The 23,954-nt window shown below is 38.9% G+C and overlaps 1 protein-coding gene across 1 annotated transcript in view; it reads left to right on the forward strand.

Moving 5' to 3' along the window:
- WDR27 (WD repeat domain 27) overlaps nt 1-23,954 on the forward strand; it is a 184,157-nt gene that overhangs the window by 59,387 nt on the left and 100,816 nt on the right. The window contains exons 15-19 of the mRNA XM_074988667.1: nt 1,642-1,716; nt 5,944-6,047; nt 10,123-10,212; nt 13,448-13,569; nt 16,525-16,658. Coding sequence (XP_074844768.1) covers nt 1,642-1,716; nt 5,944-6,047; nt 10,123-10,212; nt 13,448-13,569; nt 16,525-16,658 — 525 coding nt within the window. The remainder of the gene's footprint in view (nt 1-1,641; nt 1,717-5,943; nt 6,048-10,122; nt 10,213-13,447; nt 13,570-16,524; nt 16,659-23,954) is intronic.

Genomic DNA, 23,954 nt, shown 5'->3' on the forward strand with positions numbered 1-23,954 from the left:
TACTGGCTAGGGCAAAAAGCTTTCTGGCAATCGGGCAGTTGCCAGCGCACACCCAGTTTGGAATGGACATGAACAACACATCTCGAAGAACACAAGTTATGGAACAGCTAACAGTCATTTTTCCCCTCTCCCTGGAACTCAGAGATGAGAGCACAGGATCTGCCTTTTCCTGTTGAATAGGCCACAACTAGCTGGCAGATCTTTGCATCAGGCATGAGACTAAAAGCTGCTGCTTTTGGAGCTTTTGAAAAGGGAGCCACATCTTTTCTACTCCTCTGCCCAGTTAGAAGTAGCTTAAAGAGGGTGAGGGAGGAGCAGTGGGTAGTTGTTGCTTGTGCAGTGGCACTGACGGATTGTAAATCCTTCCTGTAATATCACTGGAGTACCTGATGGTGCAGGAAGCCCTTTAAGGCTGCCTACAGTAGTACTCTGACAACCCAGGGCAAGCTCTTCTACAACCACTGTCTTCAGTAGTAGCCTGTGCTAAACCTGCCACTAATCACTGTTCCTGTGCTGCTGCTTTGCAATAGGAAGGAAGGTAGCTACAGGGCTAGCACCAGTAGAAGCACCAGTCTATGTCTATGGCAATCATTGCAATGACTACAATAAGATGGCGGGATTAGAGATGTCAACAGGGTTTCTTTCTCTCCCGTTTTCATCACATGGCAAAGTTCTTCATCTAGTTTATTTTGTCAGGGCATAAGTGTGCCCTTCTCAGCCACCTTACCCTCACCTGGAATCTGTATTCACTGGCACCCTCTTATGGCAACTGCCATTTCCCTATTTTTTTTTGTATTGCCAGAGGGTGAACATAGTTTAATTAGCATGACATGTTTTAACACCATAATCATTTTGTGATCATGTCACAGTGTGATCATTTAGGTTAAAAAGAGAGCTAGATTTTCTGCATGTAATTGAGAGTAGAATTTAGGCCAGTAAGATAGTTAGGTTACAAAACATTATATCCACATTGGGTGTAAGTTGTACATAGACACACAAGAGTCTTAGGTCCAAGAACCAGTTACACATGTGTAAATATGTATATATTGTGTGTGAGCATATTAATATTTGTGTGGATGTTCATAAATATGTATAACTGGAGTATGATGATGGAGGAGTTATTCTACAATTTTATGGGCCACCAGTTTCTGTCCTTGAAGAAGACACTGAGAGAAGGGAAGAATTGTTTGATTTGTTTAGTAGGGCTTACGGTAAAGTAAGGTGAGTGATCTGGGCTGGGAACAATCGTACATGCTAGAAATTGCCATCTCCTATTGGCAACTTTTTCATGTCACCTCAAAATTTGTAGTATGAGCTCTATCTGCTTGGTACGGTGACATCCTACAAGCTGCTGTTATGAAAAAAAAGAAAAACTATTGCTCAGAAGTAGATATCTAAGGCCTCTATTTTATGATTTGTTCTTACATGTAGCTCCCAGCAAATGTGTTATGAACTATAATTAGGAGTGAACTGAAATTACAGGGATCTGTTCTTCTGTTGGTGTGTTTACATATTTCTCAACTTACCTGTATGAAGAAGAAAATAGAATCACAGTGGTTTAAAATAAAATGCTTATTCCTAAACAATTTTTCAGATGTACTTTTTATATAAATGTAGCAAAGCCTGTTTTCTTCTTTGCAGAATGACCATGTTTTCTCCAAAGACTAACGTGAAGAAAAATAGCAAGATAACAGAGTGGAAGAGTAGTTGCAAACGGTAGGTAATTGAGTGTATATGCTTTAAAAATCCCCCAAAATGATGATAAATGTATGTTTTATTTGAAAAAGTATTTTGGAGATACCTATCTCATCTGTGGGACATATTTAAATTGGGGATGTGATTTGAACTGAAATACTATGTTTGCTATGAGATGAAGTTTTCTGATATACAACTGGAAAAACTGCTAAATGCTGTACTCTTAAGACATTTTAGGTTACATTAATCCTAACTAAGCTTTATGTAGAAAAGTTAATATATATTTATATTCTGTCGGTTTTCTAAATTATTCATTTAACTAATAAAACCCCTTGGTGGTAAAATGTTTGGAATTATATTCCCATAAAGTGGTTTTAATGCATAGTTCACCTTCAAAGTGGCTAAATATGGCTTGATGAGGTTCTGTACTTATTGTAACACATTGATTTCAGGAGTATTGTTCATTTTACGAGTGGAAATCTATTCAGCCTGATTCACCCCTACAGCTACAGTAGAGTCTTAGATATCCACTTCTGAGCGACACAACTTGTGGCGTGTCCACATTACGAATGCGTTCCGTCAATAGTAAATCAACAGAATACGGCACTTCTGTTGGCAGCGTTCTGACATTCCCCCAGGAGGCAGAATGCCTTTCTCAACTGAATCTGTTGGCAGTGCCAGGAAAAAAGGTGGTGGAATGCTATTCTGCAGTGTACCAGTAGAAAGAAAGCCCTGGTTAAAATCATGGAACTCTTATAGACAACCTACACTTGAGAAGATCAGGCTGTAATTCAGTTAGGTTACTGGTGCATTGAAGTGTTACGATCATAGACAAAGGTAATCTATGTCTCTTGTCACTCTTATCTTGGACAGTTGTGACTGTAAAGGCAAGTCAAACAATCAACACCCTTCCTTTACACCTCGTGGTTATTGGTTGTGGTGAGTTAGTGTCATGAGGAAGAGTTAGATGTTGGTATGTCAAGAGCTATCCTTGATAGGTCAGTTGGCCCAATTGTACTGTTTTTTAAAGATTCCCTGGCCCTATGCTACCTTGGAGATTAGTTCTTGAAAGGTTCCCATCCTCATAACACGGCAGCCTTGACTCCACTCTACTACTACTACTACTTAACACTTGTGGAGCATAGGTCATCTAAAAGTCTTTTACATTTCACTCTGTCTTGGGACATACCTTTTACCTAGCTCCAGGACCCCAGTTGTTGACCTTCAGCTGTTGTTCTCCACATTGTCTGAGGTCTTCCTCTTTTCCGTTTTCCTTGGGGGTTCCATGTGAGAGCTTAATGGAGTATGCTGGACATGTTAGCTGTGTCTACACGTGCACGCTACTTCGAAGTAGTGGCACTAACTTTGAAATAGCGCCCGTCGCGGCTACACGCGTCGGGCGCTATTTCGAAGTTAACTTCAATGTTAGGCGGCGAGACGTCGAAGTCGCTAACCTCATGAGGGGATCGGAATAGCGCCCTACTTCGACGTTCAACGTCGAAGTAGGGACCGTGTAGACGATCCGCATCCTGCAACGTCGAAATTGCCGGGTCCTCCATGGCGGCCATCAGCTGGGGGGTTGAGAGATGCTCTCTCTCCAGCCCCTGCGGGGCTCTATGGTCACCGTGGGCAGCAGCCCTTAGCCCAGGGCTTCTGGCTGCTGCTGCGGCAGCTGGGGATCCATGCTGCAGGCACAGGGTCTGCAACCAGTTGTCGGCTCTGTGTATCTTGTGTTGTTTAGTGCAACTGTGTCTGGGAGGGGCCCTTTAAGGGAGCGGCTTGCTGTTGAGTCCACCCTGTGACCCTGTCTGCAGCTGTGCCTGGCACCCTTATTTCGATGTGTGCTACTTTGGCGTGTAGACGTACCCTCGCAGCGCCTATTTCGATATGGTGCCGCGCAACGTCGAAGTTGAACATCGACGTTGCCAGCCCTGGAGGACATGTAGACGTTATTCATCGAAATAGCCTATTTCGATGTTGGCTTCACGTGTAGACATAGGCGTTCTCAGCACCATTGGCTCCGGTGCTGAGGATTTTCCCTGTATCACCTGGAGTTGTTCAGGTGGGGGGCCCAGGCTAGTCTAGTTTACTCCTGCAATCTGAGGTAGTGGGGGCCTTCCTCCTCATCCTCTCCAGATGAAGCAGTCACAGGATCCTCAGCCTCACCTGTTTTGGAGGATAGCAAGGCCTTTCATCAACTTTTGAGAATGGTGGCCCAAAACTGGAGGGTTCAGGCAGAGGAAATCCTGGATGAGATGGGCCCAGTTACGGATGTTTTGTCCTCTGCTGGGCCTTCCCAGGTAGCTCTACCCATTATTAAGACTATTGCCAACACTGACAAGACAGTGATGATGGTGTTGTTGGACTGGTCGATCCTCATTGTCTTGGTCTTTTTCTTGTTAATTCTCAGTCCAGTCTTTCAGGCAGTTTTGTCTAATGTTGTGACCTTTTCTTTCATGCTTTCATGTTGGTTTGGAAGGAGGGCAACATCATCAGCAAAATCAATGTCCTCTAGCTGTTTGAGAAGTGTCCACTGAATACCTCGTTGATGGCCATATGTTGTCCTGTTCATAATCCAGTCCATTGTGATCAAGAACAGGAAAGGTGATAATAAGCACCCTTGTTGCACTCCTGACAGTATTTTGAAGGATTCTGTCAAGACACCATTGTGAATAACTTGGCATGTTGAGAGTTCATATGTTGAACGAATCAAGTTAATAATTTTGGATGGGATGCCATGGTTTTGCAGCAGTTTCCTCAAAGTGTCTGTATCACTGCTGTCAAAGTCTTTTTTGAAGTCTGTGAAGGTTATGTACAGGTGCGAGTTCCACTTAAGCGACTGTTCACTCAGAGTTGCAATTTGGTCAGTACAGGACCTTTAGCTTCAGAAGCCCGCCTGCTTCATTGTGCTAGGGCAATTACAGGAGCTCCAGTCAGCAGCTGTAAAAGAACTAGCTTGCCTGTTCAGTACATGTTGGCTGCTCTTGAGGAGTGTCAAGCAGCCAAAGCATACCAGTGAAAGGTTCCCAAAGGTAACAATAAATAAAATTATCTAATTTAGGATTGATGTAATGTATCTTCTGAACATTAGGGCTGTGTCAACACTACAGAGTTTTGTCAACAGAAGTGGCCTTCTCTTGACAGAACTCAGGGAACGTCCACACTACAAACGTGGTCTGTTGAGAAACTGTTGACAGAACGCAGCAGTTTCCTTGGCAGACTTATGTCACTCCCATTCAAGGCATAAGGCTTCTGTCAACAGATTCTGTTGACAGAAAAATACTGTAGATGCTCAGGGGGGAAGGGTGGGGGGACTTCTGCTGACAGAGGAGTCCTCCATGGTGTCAGCCACCTGGAGCCAGGAGATGCTCTGTCCACCACAAGCAGAGCTCTATGCTCTGCCCCTCTAGCCAGCCTTAAAAGTACAGGACCCTGGAAGCCACCTACCGGGAAGCAGGAAGTGTGTGAGCAGCCCAGCCAGCATGTGAGTCTGCAGCCTGCTCACAGCCACCCCTTGCCGCCGCCACAGACAAATGCTTGGTCACATTCTTTCTTGGATTCTTGTTTAGTATTAATGTATAAGAATTCTAATATTTAAAATGAAATCAAGAAAATTCCCAGACAAAACAGTTATGATGCAGTTAAGCCTGAGAACTGATATCTTAAAGGAAAGAAATATAAGAAATACCATATTTACCCCCCAAATACAAGAAATGTAAATGTAACTTTAAAAGAAATCTGAACAAGTTAATGTATGAAATACATAGTTAAAGTCAATAAATAACCGTAACTGAGCTCTGTAATGACACCTTAGAGGGAACATGTGGAAGGAAAAAGCTTTAAAATACTTTTAGTTTGGAACCATAAGCACCAATATTCATCAATTGTAATTGTCCATGTGTTGCTTGTTGTAAATACAGGGCGGAATTTAAGTTTTCTGCATATTTGGTGTATTTGAATAACTTCATATCTTTCGATTTTTTTAAAGTCAGCATTGACTCATTATTTCTTGGGTTACTATGCTTGGTGATTGTGGTAGTTAAATGTTTTTTCATCTTTAAAATGACTACCTACTGTGCTAAACTTTTTCTTACCATAGGTTTTGTTTGGGAATCTAAAAGAGAGGGAAGAAGAATGGATGATTTATGCTTTTAATTAAATGGAATGTAAATGTTTAGCATGCAAATTGAAAATGTACTTTTCTTATTATATTAACTATATTTCCCTTAACTTTCATTTTTTAAAAAGAAAAAATAAAGAATATCCATTGGCAAATTCTCCTCCAACTAAATTTGAGAGACGGACATCTTTAACTCATAAACCAACATCTATTTGCTGTATTCAGTATTCAGGTATGTATGACAACTGAAATATGCTGCTGTCCTTTATATGCAAGAATTAAAACAAGAGATGTGGTGAATTTGGGCAGCAGTGTTACTCATCTGGGAGCTGTCTTGCTATCATTTGTATAGTGTGTGAGTCATTTTTCTTTCCTTAACTGCCTACATCTGGCAGAGATCTGGCATCAGCCCTCAACACACCGTCCCAGCCTGTTTCTGGGACCCCAGTCTTCCTTCCTGTGACATTTGAGGGGCTGGGAAAGGAGGCTGCCTGTTCAATATACCAGACATTAGGAGTCCCACTCAGATCCTCAGCTTCTTAAGGGAGATGTGTCTGTAGATACATTTTTGTTTTAACTATTTTTTCATTGGAGTGTTTAGATATTGTATCAAATCATTTTATGTATAATCGTGTTAAGCCCTGTTATACAGAAATGTAGTATCCTTTTTATTTAGAAGGTAGAAACTTTTTATTGTCTGTTCACATGGGAATTTTGTGTCTTTTCATGTAGAATGTAGAAACTTTGCATTAAGTGTTTTTAAATAGAAATTTTATACTTTGTAGAATAGTTCCTAGAAGTAGGTAAGGTAAAGAAAAACTTCTTTGTACCCTTTATTTTTGGGTTGCTTAATTGATTGCCCTGTTGAGTGAATGAGGTATGAACACATAGGGCATGGAAGACAGGCACCTCCAGGTATTGCAAGGGTTGGAGAAGGCATAGATAGCTAGATCTAAGACTAATGAGAAGGGGCAATGGAACCTGTGAAGTGGGCCCATTGAAAGAAGATCGGCCATATGGACGCCTTGGGAGTCACTAGCAAGTGCCCAGAAGAAGGTGCCACAGATGTCTCAATGCATATTCATAAGATTACTCTTCCAGATTATGCATATGCATGAGAGAGCTAACTGGTGTCAACATGCATGAAAGAGAGGATGCTATAAATGGAAGGCATCTTGCACAGGAGCCCTGGGTTTCTTCTTGTCCGCGCTGGAGTACCGATCCAGACTGGCAGAATCTTGGCTTCACCCCTCACCCATCTAACTCACCTGGCCAGTACAGATAGGGGGAGCAACGCTTGGTAACAGCAACAAGACAGGAGTGTGTGTGTGTGTGTGAGTGTAATATATCATATGCATATGATAAGTGTGGACTACTATATGTGTATTATGAATAAATGTGGCATTTACCTTTTCTCCCTGAAAGGATCCCATGCAGTACTGGTCAGTACAATATAGCCTCTAAGTAAAAGTAAACCCCATTTTCGAAAGAATCCTTCTTCCCTTTTTGTATGGGTTTGGGAAGGAGTTGCTTAAGCATTTCCAGATAGCCAGTTATTTCCCCAAATTTAAAGAATTCAGTTTTTATAATTTTGATGGATATTAATGTTCATTTTTAAGCCTTTGTTGTAGGCTTTTATCAGTTTAAGTTGTCACAGTTTAGGAAGTTATGAACTGGGTCAGACAGTTATGCAATGGCAGTAGACATTTGTGATTCAAAATATTAAAACTTTATTCAACATCAAAACAAAAATATGCAATGTCGTGTGTCAGAATATTCAAAATGAATATCCTCAAACCAACAAATCGTCTGTTTTTACCACTTGCTTGATAATCTCTTTGTAACAAGCCTAATTCAGAACTCAAAATCCAGTTATTTTGACTCTAACAAGTTCTCAGAAAGCATTTTTTGTACTTTGCTTATCTGTCAATTTTGATTATCATTTGTGAAGATATTCTTTGTCAGTTTGTGCATGCACAGGTGGTAAAAATGACATTTATTGATATTTATCAATACAAATCTAATCCTTTCCAGCCTAAATATTTCTATTCTCAAATGGCTTTGTATATGAATCAGTTATATGCCTGTGACCTTGCTATAACTGTACATAAAACATTTTACTTGTCATGTAACAATATTATCAGGCAGTTGTTCTATGAAGGCTTGCATTTATATACAATTTTTTTTTCAAATAAAACATCTCCACAGACGTTAATATTAAGAATTTGCAGGGACAACAAAAATTTTCACCTTGAAGAGCAATACGAGTTAGAAGTAACCAGTATCTTCTATAAAACATTATTCAGCCATAAATGCTTGTCACTTGTTGACATAATGCAGATTTTTGCTTGCAATTTCCTTATTTTAGTTCGAACATTTAATCAAATAAACAAGTAAAACATAAGCATGTGAACTATCATTTGCCCAAGTATAATGCTCATGAAAATACTTAAGTATACTAAAATTCAGTGAAGAAGTCAAGATTATAATAACCTAACATTAAAGTAATAATCATTAACCATTTTTCAATAATATTGAGGTCTGTCTCGTACACCAACTAAATTGTGATTATTCACACGTAATCTCCTGTCCTCTTCTACTGTGTCCCGGATTTGCTATAGAGCAAATGGGGTGGAAAAAAAAATAACAGATTATCTTGCAGTGTACCAGTCAGTCTTGCAGTGAGGGAACAAATCCATTACAACCCCCAAAAAGGCAACTAGCTACAAACAAAAACAGGACTGAGAAACCGAGTCCTGTGATAATTTCAGAGGTGGTTGGGTGTGAGCTGCTAGTCCAATAAAACTGCGAACAGAAAACCAGAGGTTGAAAGGAGTATTCCAAACCTGCCCTACATTGAAGTCCAAAAAGAGGCAATAGTTACAGAAAATAAAAGCAATAAACCATAAACTAGGACTCTTATGCATTCTCATCCACAGTGCCACTTTTGAGAGAAAACAGATGGTTCTGTTAACGCTAGAGTATTGTATTCTGAATCTTTGAGATGGATATAATGGTATTAACAGGTCCCACATGAATAAAGGGTTGAGTTCAGCTTGTCTCTCACATGGTCCCATGCAGTATAAAGGGTGCTTAGCAGAATGCCTTTGGGAAGATTCAGTTTTAGAGCAGATTGTGTGGGTATGTAATAGCATGGGTTGATCCTAAAATAGGAATGTCTCTTTTTGTTTGTTTGTTAATATATTTTGCCTTCTGGTTTGCCAACTTTTTATACTAGTTTATATTGGGATTCTACATGTTGAATCAGTCCTGAAGACTCTTCGCTCTGTTAGAAATATTATTTGGAATAAGCCATTTTCCCATCACATTACATCTGGGCAAATATTGAAAGGCTTTATCTTGCCAATATTTGTGGGTATGAATAACTTTATATGAGAAGTTCAACAGAACTTCTTAGTAAAATTTGCAGGATTAGGCTGTAAAGGTATGTCAGGGAGGACTTGTGTCCATTTACTTGAGGAGTTATCTGAATACCGACAAAGGAGTCTTGATGCTCTTGTAAATATGTTTATTTTACATTTGGTACCCCTGAAAAGTAGATGTGATATTTATGCAGAAATACAGAGTAATTTTTATAAATCAGGAAGTAGATAAATGTGACTACTAAATATTTCTATAGTATTTTTAAGATATTTTGTTTTAAGGTGTGATATTCTGTCTTATAGGCTGCAGCTACACTAGCAAGTTTTGCTGCCAAAACCCCGGTTTTGTCAACAAAACTGGTGGAACGTTCACATGCAACATGCGTTTTGTCAGTAGTCTGGCAACAAAACTAGGCTCTTCCGCCAACAACCTTCTGCCTCTCCCAGATGAGGAACAGCGCTTTTTGTCTGCAGGTTCTGTCAACAAAAAAGCTGTATGGAGGCTCTGAGGGTCATTCTCTCAACAGAAAGGACTTCCAGGACAATGGGCAGCCCTGTCTGCTCTGCTTCTGGTAGCTGTTTTGTTGAGAGAGCATCCAGGCTTCTGACTGGCTTTTGTGTGTGGTTGCACTCTGCTGACAGAAGTTTTGTGAGGAAATCTCTTCTGACAGCAACTTCTGTCCACAGATCACTGTAATATAACCATAGCCATGGTGAGTAATTTTCCCCCGAGTCTTAGCTGATTTTGTTAGAAAGGGAAGAGGGTAAACAAATAAGGGGAGAACTGATTATATATTTTCATGTGCTGTAAAATGTTTTTTTCATCTTCATAGTATATTTATGATTAACCTCAACCCCTTCCTCCCCTTGACATTAGATACATGCTCCTCACAACCTATAAACTTCTTGGAAATCTTTTTTCAGGGGATGGAGAGCTGCTAGCTTGTGGCCTAGCAGACACATCTTTGTTGGTAATCAATTCCAAGCTAACAGGAGCACCAGCTGTTTTTTCAGGTAAAAGTTTTGTTTAGTTTATATGGAGTGAAGCACGTTTTTCAGTTTATTAAAATTATTTATTAATTAAAAGATTTCATTCACGTCACTAAATGAAGAATTTAATGAAGCCTACTATTTCTGATTTAGGATATAGTGAACTTGAACCTCTGGTTAAGACTGTTCCAGAACTGAACTGGCTTCTGTTTTTCCAGAGTTCCTCAGATCACTGAAAATATAAATAATAGAAATGTACTGTGTTGGATGCCTGTTTTTAGCCCAAAAGTTGAATATAATGATTTGGAAAGTGATGGACCTGATCCTGCAGCAACTTGTTTATCAAGGGTAGCCCTCTGAAATCATATATATTTGCACAGGGAAAGTCCAATCCTTCTAAGATTTTTACCCATGCTTAATTTTATACCCTATAAATAGGTCTGTTTAGGGAAAAGATCTGAAGGTTTGCACAATCAGGTCCTAACATGGAATACAACAGTAAACATCACAATTTACATAATGTAATATAGCTGAATCTGTATTTCGTTGTGGAATTGTGTGATAGATGCTAATTTAGCCATTTTAAATGGGTTTGCTAATCAAATCTAAAATAAATGATTTTTGGAAAATTGTTTCACTAAAGATTCATTAATCTTAATGATCGTTATTTATTTAAAGAGTCTTCTGAAAGCATTGTACTTAAAAATAGACTTAGATTATAAGGTGTAAAATGGCCTGTAGATTTTAGGCATGACTTTGTGAACCAGTTTATATTGATACACTTTGTCACTGAAATCCTCAACTACAGTTTTCTCTTGTTCCACGCTGCCACTGTACAATATCACAGGTTAATTAAATAATATAAACGTCTGTGCCAGGCAAAACTGCAGTTGACTGAATTATAAAAATGTGCACAAGAGGGCAGCATAGGAACTTTAAATGTCATCTGAAATTCAACAAATTTCTTATAGGCAAATAAGATTAACAAGACTTTATGATTTTATGATTAACAAGGTTTTATGTAATATTTTTCTTTTGAGCTGTACACCATTATTAGCAGGACAAATATATTATAAATTAGAAATGATGAGAAGTTAAAAATAATCAGTTAACTAATTGATTTCTGTATAGTGTGTATTGTTTTTGTAGTGATGTATTTTTGGTAGCTAACTCTCATTTTTAACAGCCTCACAGCAAACAGAACAAGGCTGCTTCTTCCATAAGCTCTTTGCTGTGAAGTGCTATAGGTAGTATAAATTATGATCTGCCATCAATAACTATCCGTTTTTATGAAATATTTTCTTAATAATTAGCAGCCACTGCAGGACTGTGTCTATAGTGGAAGTCACTTATTTTCTTGTGGTTATAACAACAGACTGGTCAGCAATAAAATATAAAATAGCAGTGTAAGGCCTATGTCTTCTGAGAGTTATTACGTTGTTTCCAGATTCCACTATTTAAATGGATATTTTGCCTTCAGGTCAAATTCCATTAAAATATGATACATATAACTAACTTCATGGTTCTTTATTTTGATGTAGTATTGCCTATTTTTGTGAGTTTTGCTGTTAAGAACATTTTACAATGACCTGCTCCTTTCAACTATCCTTCTACCAATCTTGTTGACTTCAGCTGGAATTTTTATCATTCAGCGCCTGTGGTAGCTTGGTTCTTAACACCTTACATGACTCATCCAAAAGTTGAGGTTCACAAACCGGAAACCCTTTCCCACCAAGGTACCTTTCCATTACTTGGATAAGTTTGTAAAAGAGAGCTTGATTCAGACTTTGAAGACCTTAAATAACAATGGAAGAATAACCATCCTAGAGCTAGAGTGTTTTTTGGACCTTTCATCACCAAAAATCTCACAGGCCTTCATGGAACTGCATGGGTCCAGGACAAACATAGTAGCACTCTAGTTTCAGTTCTGTAAGTTTGATGGTGTGCACCCCTTTTCTGGGAATGGGATGAGTCAAGGGTGATGATTAATTAGAGAATAGCATTCTCTAACTTTGGAAACCTGAAATTAAAAAAAAAAAGTTCACTGTAGTTTTTATTTTCTGGGGATGTTTTGCACTGCAGTTTAACTAGTGTAAGTTTGATACGCTGCTAAATTACCTACCTGAGTGGGCTGATTTTATTTTAAGCAATAAACAGTACAATCTTCATTTTAGCAGTATATTATGCAAAATTAATTAAATGTTAGCAATAGTAGGTTTATAGGCAGTACGGTGTTTCTGGTTTGCATTTTTTCTTTAGACACTTCACAGTGTAAACCCAGTGTCTGAAGCAGACTTTTTTTTTTTTAAATCAGTCCTAGCACAACATGGTGATGTGTTGACTGAGGATTACCATGATACTTAGTTCATAATACCTGGCTTCAGATCGATATTCCTGTGGCCAGAAAGGATTTTCTACAGATGTACTTAATATCAAGATCTAAAAATGTAAACCTAATTTTCAGTGAGACAGATAACATTGCTATTGATCTTATGGAGCAAATTGAATGAAACAACAGAAAGTATTTTATCTTCCAAGATGAATTGCCTGTATGAGCTTTTTGAAAATCCTAATGGTATTTTATTTTAAATGCAGAAGAAGTCATTAGATCTTTAAAAGATGAACAATCAAACTGGTGCAACGTCAAGTCTTGCTGTGGGTGAAAGCTATGCTTAATTACTCATCTCACCAGTTAAGTTTTCCAAATGCTGCACTGTGGCTAACTTACACAGAGGCTTGACAGGATTTTTATTTTTATTTTTTGTTAGTTCTCATGCACAGTAAATTTTCACCATGAAGTATTTAGTGTGAATTGAGTCAGATTACTATAACAGAAATTTAAGAATACTCAAGATACTATTTCAAATTTAAAGTAAATAAAAATAACTCTATAAAATCAACCATGTAACAAAATTATGAATAAAACTTGTATTATTTTGTAGTATTTTCTCACTAATTCCCTAATAGCTTTGGCCACAAAATGTTCACAGTTGCTTATAATGTAAGAATTCGATACTTTTTTGATACTTTTTGAACTTTGTAAGTTTGGATTATTAATGAAAGACATTTTTCATCTGTATTTTGGGTGAAGAGAAAAATCAACTAAAATTGATGTTTACTGATTTTATGTATAGGTTTTGAAGAGTTTGACTTGAAAGGTATTTTTCAAATTCTGAACAGTTATGTGAGATCAATATGGTTGTCTCTGAATTAAAGTGACGAATAGGTTGTCTGATATTTCCATTATTATTTTTGTTAGGTCATGATGGTGCAATTAATTCTGTTGGCTGGAGTCATGACAAGAAGTGGTTAGTTTCTGCATCAGAAGACAGAACATTAAGGATCTGGTCAGTCTGCAACAGAGAACCTGCCCTATTCCTGGTAATGAGTAACTCGTTAGTTAGACACATAGACTGCATCTACACTATGAGATAAATTTGATTTTTAATTTGATTTTTTAACCTCATTCTTATGAATTCAAATTAAGTGTCCATAAACCTTCTTGAAATTTGACCCACCATTTTTCTGTGTAGAATTTCCATGTCCCCATTGCCTGATGTAAGTTCGATAGCATGAGCATTGCATTGTGGGTACCTATCCCACAGGGCCTTAGCCCCGGTTGCTTGTGGGTGTTTCATATTAAAATGAATGCAAGGCACTGTCTCAGAATTCAGAGCACCCAGTAACAGAACTCAGCCCTCCCTCAAACCCTGCCCGGGTTCCCTGTGCTGCGTGTCCTGTGCGGATATTGGTGTAGTGGCAGACAGCTGTGCTATCAGCCCTATCCACCCCCACCTGGTTCTGTCAGCCATGTGTCCACTGCAGACATGGGTGTAGCGGCAGGCAACTGTGCCTTCAGCCCTCCCCCAAAGCCACCCAGGTTCTCTGTGCTGCGTATCCTCTGCAGACATTGGTGTAGCGAGGGGCAGCATTGCTATCAGACTGGTCCAGACCTGCCCAGTTACGTCAGCCATGCATCTGGACCTTTGTGTTTGCAGGCCAAGGTGCTGCAGAATTTTCATGGGCTTTCTGTGGCCTTCTTCCTGCACACCTCAATGGAGAGCAGTGGAGAAGGAAGCAGCAGTATATGGAAGATTACCATGTAGCTTTGTGGGATACCCACAGGACATTTCGGGAGGCTAATAAATTCAAATTAAGGACATGGCGCTTCCACACTTGCCTTTATTCAAAATTTGAAGTTTGACATTGATGCTTTGTCCATCCAGTAATATCGATATTTTGTTATTGGTGTTAGGGCTCACTCATCTGAGCTAGTGATATTTATAGTGAAGACAGCGATCTTTTAATATTGAGCTAACTCCTTTAAATTTGATTTTTTTGACACGGTCCCACACCAAAGGCTTTTATGTAAATTAGGTGGTCATGGGATAGGAGGAAAGGTCCTTTCATGGATCGGGAATTGGTTAAAAGACAGAAAACAAAGGGTGGGAATAAATGGTAAATTTTCACAATGGAGGGGGGTAACTAGTGGTGTTCCCCAGGGCTCAGTCCTGGGACCGATCCTGTTCAACTTGTTCATCAATGATCTAGAAAATGAGGTAAGCAGTGAGGTGGCAAAGTTTGCAGATGACACCAAGTTGTTCAGGACAGTCAAAAGCAAAAGGGATTGTGAAGAACTACAAAAAGATCTCAGCAAACTGAGTGATTGGGCAGCAAAATGGCAAATGAAATTTAATGTGGGTAAGTGTAAGGTAATGCATGTTGGAAAAAATAACCCAAATTACACGTACTACATGATGGGGTCAAATTTAGCTACGACAGATCAGGAAAGGGATCTTGGAGTTATAGTGGATAGTTCTCTGAAGACATCCACGCAGTGTGCAGCGGCAGTTAGTAAGGCAAATAGGATGTTAGGAATTATTAAAAAAGGGATCGATAATAAGACAAAAGATATCATACTTCCCCTATATAAAACTATGGTACGCCCACATCTCGAGTACTGCGTGCAGATGTGGTCTCCTCACCTCAAAAAAGATATATTGGCATTAGAAAAGGTTCAGAAAAGGGCGACTAAGATGATTAGGGGCTTGGAAAGGGTCCCATATGGGGAGAGGCTAGAGAGACTGGGACTTTTCAGTTTGGAAAAGAGGCGATTGAGGGGCGATATGATAGAGGTATATAAAATCATGAATGGTGTGGAGAAAGTGAATATAGAAAAATTATTTACCTTTTCCCATAATACAAGAACTAGGGGACACCAAATGAAATTGATGGGTAGTGGGTTCAAAACTAATAAAAGGAAATTTTTCTTCACACAGCGCACAGTCAACCTGTGGAACTCCTTGCCCGAGGCGGCTGTGAAGGCCAGGACTCTATTAGGGTTTAAAAAAGAGCTTGATAAATTTTTGCAGGTCAGGTCCATAAATGGCTATTAGCCAGGGATAAAGTATGGTGCCCTAGCCTTCATAACAAGGGCAGGAGATGGATGGCAGGAGATAAATCACTTGTCTTCTGTTCTCCTTCTCTGGGGCGCCTGGCATTGGCCACCGTCGGCAGATGGGATGCTGGGCTTGATGGACCTTTGGTCTGACCCAGTATGGCCATTCTTATGTTCTTATGTTCTTATGTTCTATCTCGAAGTGTAGACTCAGCCATAGGCTACGATTATATTACAATGCAGTGTCAACAGAAGTAACTGTCAGAAGAGATTTCCCAACAAAGTGTCTGTTGACAGAGTGTGGCCACACACTAAAAGCATATCAAAAGAGTGCTCTGCTCTGTTGACAGAGCAGCCAGACTGCCCCTTCTGTCCCTGATTTCTGAGTTAACCATCATTCATGATCTCACAATGGAATTCTTAAATATCAGGATTTTTTAGAGACATTTGAGAATACTATTGTGAGATTGTAAGCGAGGCTTAATTTTACATTAGAACTCATGTGTCTCAGCATAAATTGGGAAGAGATGGCCTGTCATCTGACTTTTAGTTGCTGAATACTCATAACTCTCGTGGATTCCAGAGAGGATTATGGGTACATAACACCTTTTCAAGACAGGCCTTACAAGTCTCAAGTTACATAACCCAAACCTGAGGAACTCAAAACTTCTGAAGGTTTTAGCTTTGCTCACTACTACTTTTAGTATGAAGAATTACAGAATAACCTACTATAGATGTTGTTAACCTAATTCCAAGTAATTTAAATAAAAATGTATGCCTTGAGATAAGCAAGTATTATAAAAAAGGCCATATAGTTATTCAGATAACCTTTTATATCTTAATGCTATACATTTTCTGGAAAATTATTTAGTGTATGTGTTTGGGTGTGTATGTGTACTATATATATTCTATTCATAATTATTAACATTGCCTTTCAGGGTAAGGAGATGTTCCATAAACCTGCACGTTTTGCACAGTTTTATTACATAGATACATTTATATTGCTATGTTGTGGAGCTGAATTTCATCTGTTAAGTTATTATCTTGACATGAGGAAGGATGACTTAAAAAGGTGGGTAAACATTTCCATTAGCAGAACAGTAGAACACTCTAACTTTGTGGATTATTTTAATAAGCGTATTCTTACATATGTCTTTGTTTTTGCATAACAAAATGAAAATGAATAATTTCCCTGAAGTTTTTTGATCAAGAATATGTTCCATTGCCTCTGCTGCATATGAATTCATGCCTTAATTACTTCTCCCTACATTTATTGAAACTAGCTTCTTTTATGGTATTCCTAAATACTTCCCGAACTTCAGATTTAGCCAGATAGCTTTCCTGCTCTGGCAAATGAAATCCTATCAAGTCCATCACTTTCACTGCTTTTCAGTCTTGAAATTTCTGCATGGATTTCCTGCCTTCTGCTGTAGATCTGTTCACCTACTCCTCTCCCATAACCTTGTTTTTCTAGTTCTTGCCTCCTCTTGGTCATTCTTTCACTAGGTCTGACCTAAATACTTGAAAGTGCCACTGACTGCCTGTTCTTTTAATTTATTACTGAAACACATCACACTTTCCTGATCTCCCATTATGCACATTTCTGTTTTCAGTTCATGTTCACTAATTTACTGCAATATTTTTGTGCATCTGTATAGTTCTAAAATTTCATATTTGAGCTTTATATTTTTACTAGCAGATTTATCCAGCATTGTTTGGGTCCTTAAAGTTTCTGGTTTTTTTTTAAATGAAAGGAAAATGTACATGCTTCAGTATGTTTTAAAAATACAGTATTATTTTATAACATTAGCTTTTATTTTGCATTTCTTAAAAGGAATTCTTAAAATTTGTCCATTTAATAATTTTAGTAATTTTTTTAAAATGGGAATTCCATCAAGTGTATTTTTTCTTCATCCTTATAAATTCTTATAATTCACTATATTTTAACAAAAAAGGGCTGTAGTCAATTTGATTTCCAATAATCTTTTCTTCTAGTTTTCAAACTGTAAGCATTGATTTAGCTGTGCCAAAACAGAGCACTACTCCAAATTTCTCCATTATATATCTTTTCTCTAAGGTTTACTGAGAAATAGTCCTATTCCAGCAAATCTGATGAAGTGGGTCTTACCCATGAAAGCTCATTACACTAATAAATAAAATTGTTAGTCTTTAAGGTGCTACTGGACTGCTTGTTTTTTTGTGACACTACAGACTAACACAGTTACCTCTCTAAGACTGTAGTCCTATTTCAGGTTCATCTTATTTTTCTGCCTCATCTTGATTCAGTCTCTTTCAACATTCACTGAGTTATATCAATTTTGAGGACTGTACTTGATTTCAGGATTCTGTCTCTTTTCTGTTTGGTTTTATGGGAAACTGTCCCAATCCAGGCTCATCACATTTTCTTGGCACAACCAAACCCCTACATTGCTGTAAGTTATGATAAGAGGAAGCTGTATATCAAATTTGGTGGTCCTACTTCTTACTGTTTAGGAGGAGTTCTTGATCTAAGCGTAAAATTCTCTAAAGTATATAGCAGAGAGCACAGCTATGCAGCAATTTCCTTTCTATTATATTTTCTTTCTACTTCTTAAAACTTTAAATAATTATAGGCAAACAGCTGTTTTCTTAAAAGAAACTTTAATACTTTATTTTGCTTTATATTAGCACTGTAAATTTTGAGGCAGAAGTAGGATAGAATTAAGGGCAAAAGAGTATAGTTATAGGGCTTACAACTACGAGCAAGCACTTCAATTCTTAAATTGGGGAAACTGTCCTAGCTTCATTGACCCTGTGACTTCATGTCAGGAAAACATGAAAACATATGCATGCCTATGTCTACAGTAGGGAGTTTTCTCAACAAAACTGGGGTTTTGTTGACAAACGCACGGCACGTCCACACACAAAATGCCTTTTGTCAAGAGCATGTCCATAAAACTTGGCACTTCCATCAACAACCTTCTTCATCTCCCCCACGAGGCAGAGTACCTTTCTCAACAGAATCTGTCAACAAAAAACCTGTGTGGATGCACCGGGGGACCTTCTATCAACAGACAGGGCTTCCAGGTCACTGGGCAGCCCTGTCTGCTGTGCTCCCAGTCATCCGTTCTGTTGAGAAAGAGGCCAGGGAGTCTGGCTGCTTTCTGTTGACAGAGTGGATCAGCAGAGTGCTCTGCTTTTGTGGGTTGATGCAATCTGTCGACAGCAGCTTTGTCAGATCTCTTCGGACAGTGACTTCTGTCAACAGTTTGCTGTAGTGTAGATGTAGCCCACTTGTGTAATGTCCATCCTATCATCTTCAGTGGGACTTAAGACATGCTTAGATGCGCTCTTGAACAGGAATGCTTTCTTGAATTGAGGAGTGTTACTAAAGGCATATTCAAACTCTCAAACTATTACCTACAGAATCAAAACAAAGAGTTAAAATAAACAATTACCTGTATTTTTATATCTAAAAATATGTTTTAGAAAATATTAATAGATTTTAGATTCATAGATCTTCAAGTTAGAAGGTATCATTATAATAATCTAATCTGACTTCAAACAGCTGGTTATTCAAAATAGGAATTCCAGTAATCTCCATTGTCATAATATAGATGTTTGCATAAAATCAAGCACTCAGTTCCTAAACGCTTGTAATTCCCTACTTTTAGAAGTGATCAGAATAATAATAGCTCTCTGTTCTCCTGTTGATAGAGATTGCTGTGACTGTTATTTGTATGAATTCAGACTTGCTGCCAGCTGTCTCTGAGTGGAAAGTGTAGTTGCATCTTTTTACACAGTTCTAGGAACTGAAGACTGTAAAATTGCAAAAATAATGAAAGATAATAGAATCTTTCTTTAGCTTTCTACAGCATCTCAGAATCTACAGTAGAAACATCTCAGATTCTGCAGTGTTTACCTTCTAGTGGTTATAGTAGGGAATGGGGAGTAAGGAAACATGATTTGTGTCCCTACTTCTACCAGTGATCAATTGTAGGACTTGAGACAAGTAACTGAAGTGTTCTGTACCTCAGTTTCCCTTTCTCTAGAATGTGAGTATTACTTGTTAACTACATTTGTTAAGTCCATTTTTGGTCCCAGAATGAGATGCTATAGAAATTCTAATTCTGAGAAAACAAAGCAGCAGCCGTGTAGGACTTTAAAGACTAACCAAATAAATTATTAGGTGATGAGCTTTTACTACTATTACACTACTATTACTGTTGCATTTTCAGTTTCCCTCATTTGCATAGCTCTTTCGAAAGAGGAATACAAGCGTAGACAGCCAGATTGTTTAATGGATTGATCTTCGTAATATTTTTGTGGACTCAGACTCTACAAAGCAATTAAATTGCAGGATCACCATACAGTATCTAGAGATCTCTATTTTTCTTCAAATATTTTCCTCTTGATGCTGCCAGATATCCACTAAATCAATATCACTTAATAAATAAATGCCATCTCCAACAGCATGCTGTTAGTTTTCTTGGGTTATGTTTTGTAACAATTACCTTTATTTTTATATCTAAAACTATCTGTTTTTGAAAATATTAGTAGATGTTTTGTAATGCTAAAAGGGCAAGCACGAAAGTGTTGACATTATAAAAACAACTCTCAAGCTACGTCTACACGTGAAGCCTACATCGAAGTAGCTTATTTTGATGTGGCGACATTGAAATAGGCTATTTCGATGAATAACGTCTACACGTCCTCCAGGGCCGGCAACGTCGACGTTCAACATCGACGTTGCGCAGCACCACATCGAAATAGGCACTGCGAGGGAACGTCTACACGCCAAAGTAGCACACATCAAAATAAGGGTGCCAGGAACAGCTGCAGACAGGGTCACAGGGCAGACTCAACAGCAAGCCGCTCCCTTAAAGGGCCCCTCCCAGACACAGTTGCACTAAACAACACAAGATCTACAGAGCCGACAACTGGTTGCAGACCTTGTGCATGCAGCATGGATCCCCAGCTGCCGCAGCAGCAGCCAGAAGCCCTGGGCTAATGGCTGCTGCACATGGTGACCATAGAGCCCTGCAGGGGCTGGAGAGAGAGCGTCTCTCAACCCCTCAGCTGATGGCCGCCATGGCGGACCCTCTATTTCGATGTTGCGGGACGCGGATCGTCTACACGGTCCCTACTTCGACGTTGAACGTCAAAGTAGGGTGCTATTCCCGTCCCCTCATGGGGTTAACGGCTTCGACGTCTCGCCGCCTAACGTCGATTTCAACTTCGAAATAACGCCCAACACGTGTAGCCGTGACGGGCGCTATTTCGAAGTTAGTGCCACTACTTCGAAGTAGCGTGCACGTGTAGACACGGCTTCAGATTATTCTGCAGACCAGTTGTTAGTAAAAAAAAAAAAATGTATGTTTGAAAAAGTTTGATTTGCTTTGACATTTTCTTTTTGGCTTCCCTCCAGTCCATTTCCTGGCATTTTTACTTTTATAAAGCTCGGTGTCACTTCTTTTGTTTCTCACAACTCTCACTCCATGCTCTGCATTTGGAAAAATGCTTGTTGGAATGGATTCAAGAAGAGTCTACAAGGAACCATAAAGAATGCTTTAATCATTTAATTAGAAGATCATGGTCATGCAATCTTGATTGCCAATGGCTTCTCTCAGTTTGTGGAGGTAAAACAATACAGTGAAAAATAGAAATAACAATACTTTTCCCATTCTGTGGGGCCTTCCAAATTAGGGCTTGACAGGTTCGGCCACAGAGATCCCTTTGAGACCATCACTTGATGTACAGGAAGACTATGAGCCAATCTACCTGCCCTTTGTGGCACCCTGTCACCCAAGTTTTCGGTCTCCTTTAGCATTGGCACAGAGTTGGGGTCATAGCCCACAGCGGAATAATATAGACCTTGATATCAAATCAACTCTGGGAAACCTCAGTGAAAGGGATTTGCCACAGCACCCAGGTGCATAGCCTCAACGGGACCAGAACTCCAGAAAACTATCTTATACTGTAAAAAGTATCATACGGTGCAAGATGATAAAATGTTTGCATGTTTCATTCACTGATAAAGGGGGCACCGTTGTTTGCACTCCCCCAAGAGAATAATTATTTGCACTGGGTTTATTAATATACAAACATGACTTTATTACGTTAGAATTTAAGTGTTCATAAGAGATAGCAAATAGAAAAATGTAAGTTACTAAATAAAAAAAAACAAAACAAAACAAACAAAAAAACAAGCTGAGCTTAATACACTAAGGCTAGAGCTACACTGTAGCCCTAGCTCAAAGTAAGTTATACAATTTGCATTGTACAAATTGTGTAACTTATTTCAAGGTATCTTATTTTGAACCCAGTGCAGGCTACACTGTGCCTAGGTTCGACATAACTTCTTATTTTGAGCTTCCCATTAACCCTTGTCTGATGAGGGTTACCAGGAATGAAACACCCTGCTCGAAATAGCCATGCTGTTTCTAATTTGGGATACAACTGTATGCCAGAATAGAAACAATATTGTAGCCTTAGCCTAAGAGAATGTATTACAAATCATAATTTCTCACACTAGGTCTTATTTCAGGTAAAGTCCTTCTCAGGCTAGAGATGTCCTCTCTGTCCTGGCTCCAGCAGTTCTCTTCCACTCCTGTTGTTAGAATCCTTTTGTGTCCAGGTGTTTTCATGTCTTTTCTTGGGGTGGAGAGGCAGTCTGTAAGGCTAGCTGTAAGGCCAGTCATAGGTGCTGGAATTAGGATGCGGGGGCTGCTGAAGCATACCCTGGCTTGACGGGGTTTCCCTTACAAACAGGGTTTCCAGTATGGTACAACAATTATCAGCACCACCACTACTATGAAAATTATTCCAGACCCCTAGCTGAAGACAATCATTGCGTACTTTTCTTGCCTTATATAGCATTTCCCTGGGACAGGAAACCATTGTTCAATTCTCCCACACCTCCGTGGAAAAATATAAAACTCGTGATGGATTTCAGCATCTGGTGAATGGTCACAAATTTTCATGAGTCGGAAGAAGTGTAGCACATCTTCAGGAAAACAGTTCTATCCCGCTGAATTGTATCTTGTTTAATGGGCTATTAGCTCTGTAGTGGACTTCTTCATTGTTGTTTCTCATGGGCTGGTAATAGGCGTTTCCCAACGGCTATGTCTACACTGCAGTGATCCTTCAAAAGAAGTTCTTCTGGAAGATCTCTTCTGAAAAAACTTCTTTTGAAAGAGCGCATCCACACACACACACACACACACAAATCAGATCTAAAAAATCAGTCGGCTCTTTTGATCTTTGCATCCACACAGCCCCCAAAAGAACGGGCCAGGGATCGAAAACTCCGGCACCAGAAGAACTGCTCTTTCGAAAAAAAGCCCCCAGGACATCTACACATGTTTTTTTTCCTGAAAGAATCTTTCAGAAAAAGATGATCTTCCTCACCGAGGAGAAGAGGGATGATGAAAAAATTGCTGTGTTCTTCCAATTTCATATGAAAAGAGCCATGGCTTTTTCAAAAAAATTCACTAGTGTAGACGTAGCCAGCATGAACACATTGATAATAAATTTACAGTCAATCTTCTTGATCTCAGATACAAAAATGGTACATGTATAAAAATAAAATATACACTGCCAGTAGGTCACATCTGAGTAATTTTTGGGTCATTATAGGGGCTCTTTTGCATACTTGGCTTAATCTAATTCTTGACTGCCCCCCCCGCCCGCCCCTCTACCCTCTATTTGCTCAACTTGATCATTTTTTTCTGATTTGTCAACCTTGATTACTATTTTTGGTTCTCTGTGCCTTAAATTTTGATTCTGTTCTGGTAAGGCTATGGTCTGAAGAAGTGGGTCTGTCCCACGAAATCTCACCTAATAAATTATTTTGTTAGTCTTTAAAGTGCTGCTTGACTACTTTTTTGTTTTGATAGTATATAGACTAGCACAGCTTTCTCTCTGTCTCTGTTTTATGAGAAGCAATCTCATTCCAGGCATATCTTTGTTTTCCTGGCATAACCAAACCCGTACTTTGCTTTAAGTTATGATAAAAGGAAGCTGTATACTGCATTTGATGGTCCCACCTCTTATTGGTTAGGAAGAATTCTTCATCTAACAGACAAACACTCTAAAATATGCATCTTTTTCAGAATAGCCCTTACTTTATGTAAGGAATACTAAGCTCCTGTGCATCTTTTTACCTGCTAAGTACTAAGCTCCTGTGCATCTATTTCTTAGACCCTGTCTTAGAAACCTTTCAGAATGTCAATGTAACACATTATTACTAGTGCTAGTACCATGTCTATGTGACAAATTTTACACCTTCTGAAAGGTTTTTAAGAAAATTGGTTGAAATCTCAATGTATCCAAATACAAAATTGTCCAGCGCAAAGATTTCCAGTTTTGGCAACCTTTCTATCTATCC

This window comes from Carettochelys insculpta, chromosome 3 (assembly GCF_033958435.1).
Source record: "Carettochelys insculpta isolate YL-2023 chromosome 3, ASM3395843v1, whole genome shotgun sequence".
Taxonomy (NCBI): Eukaryota; Metazoa; Chordata; order Testudines; family Carettochelyidae; genus Carettochelys; species Carettochelys insculpta.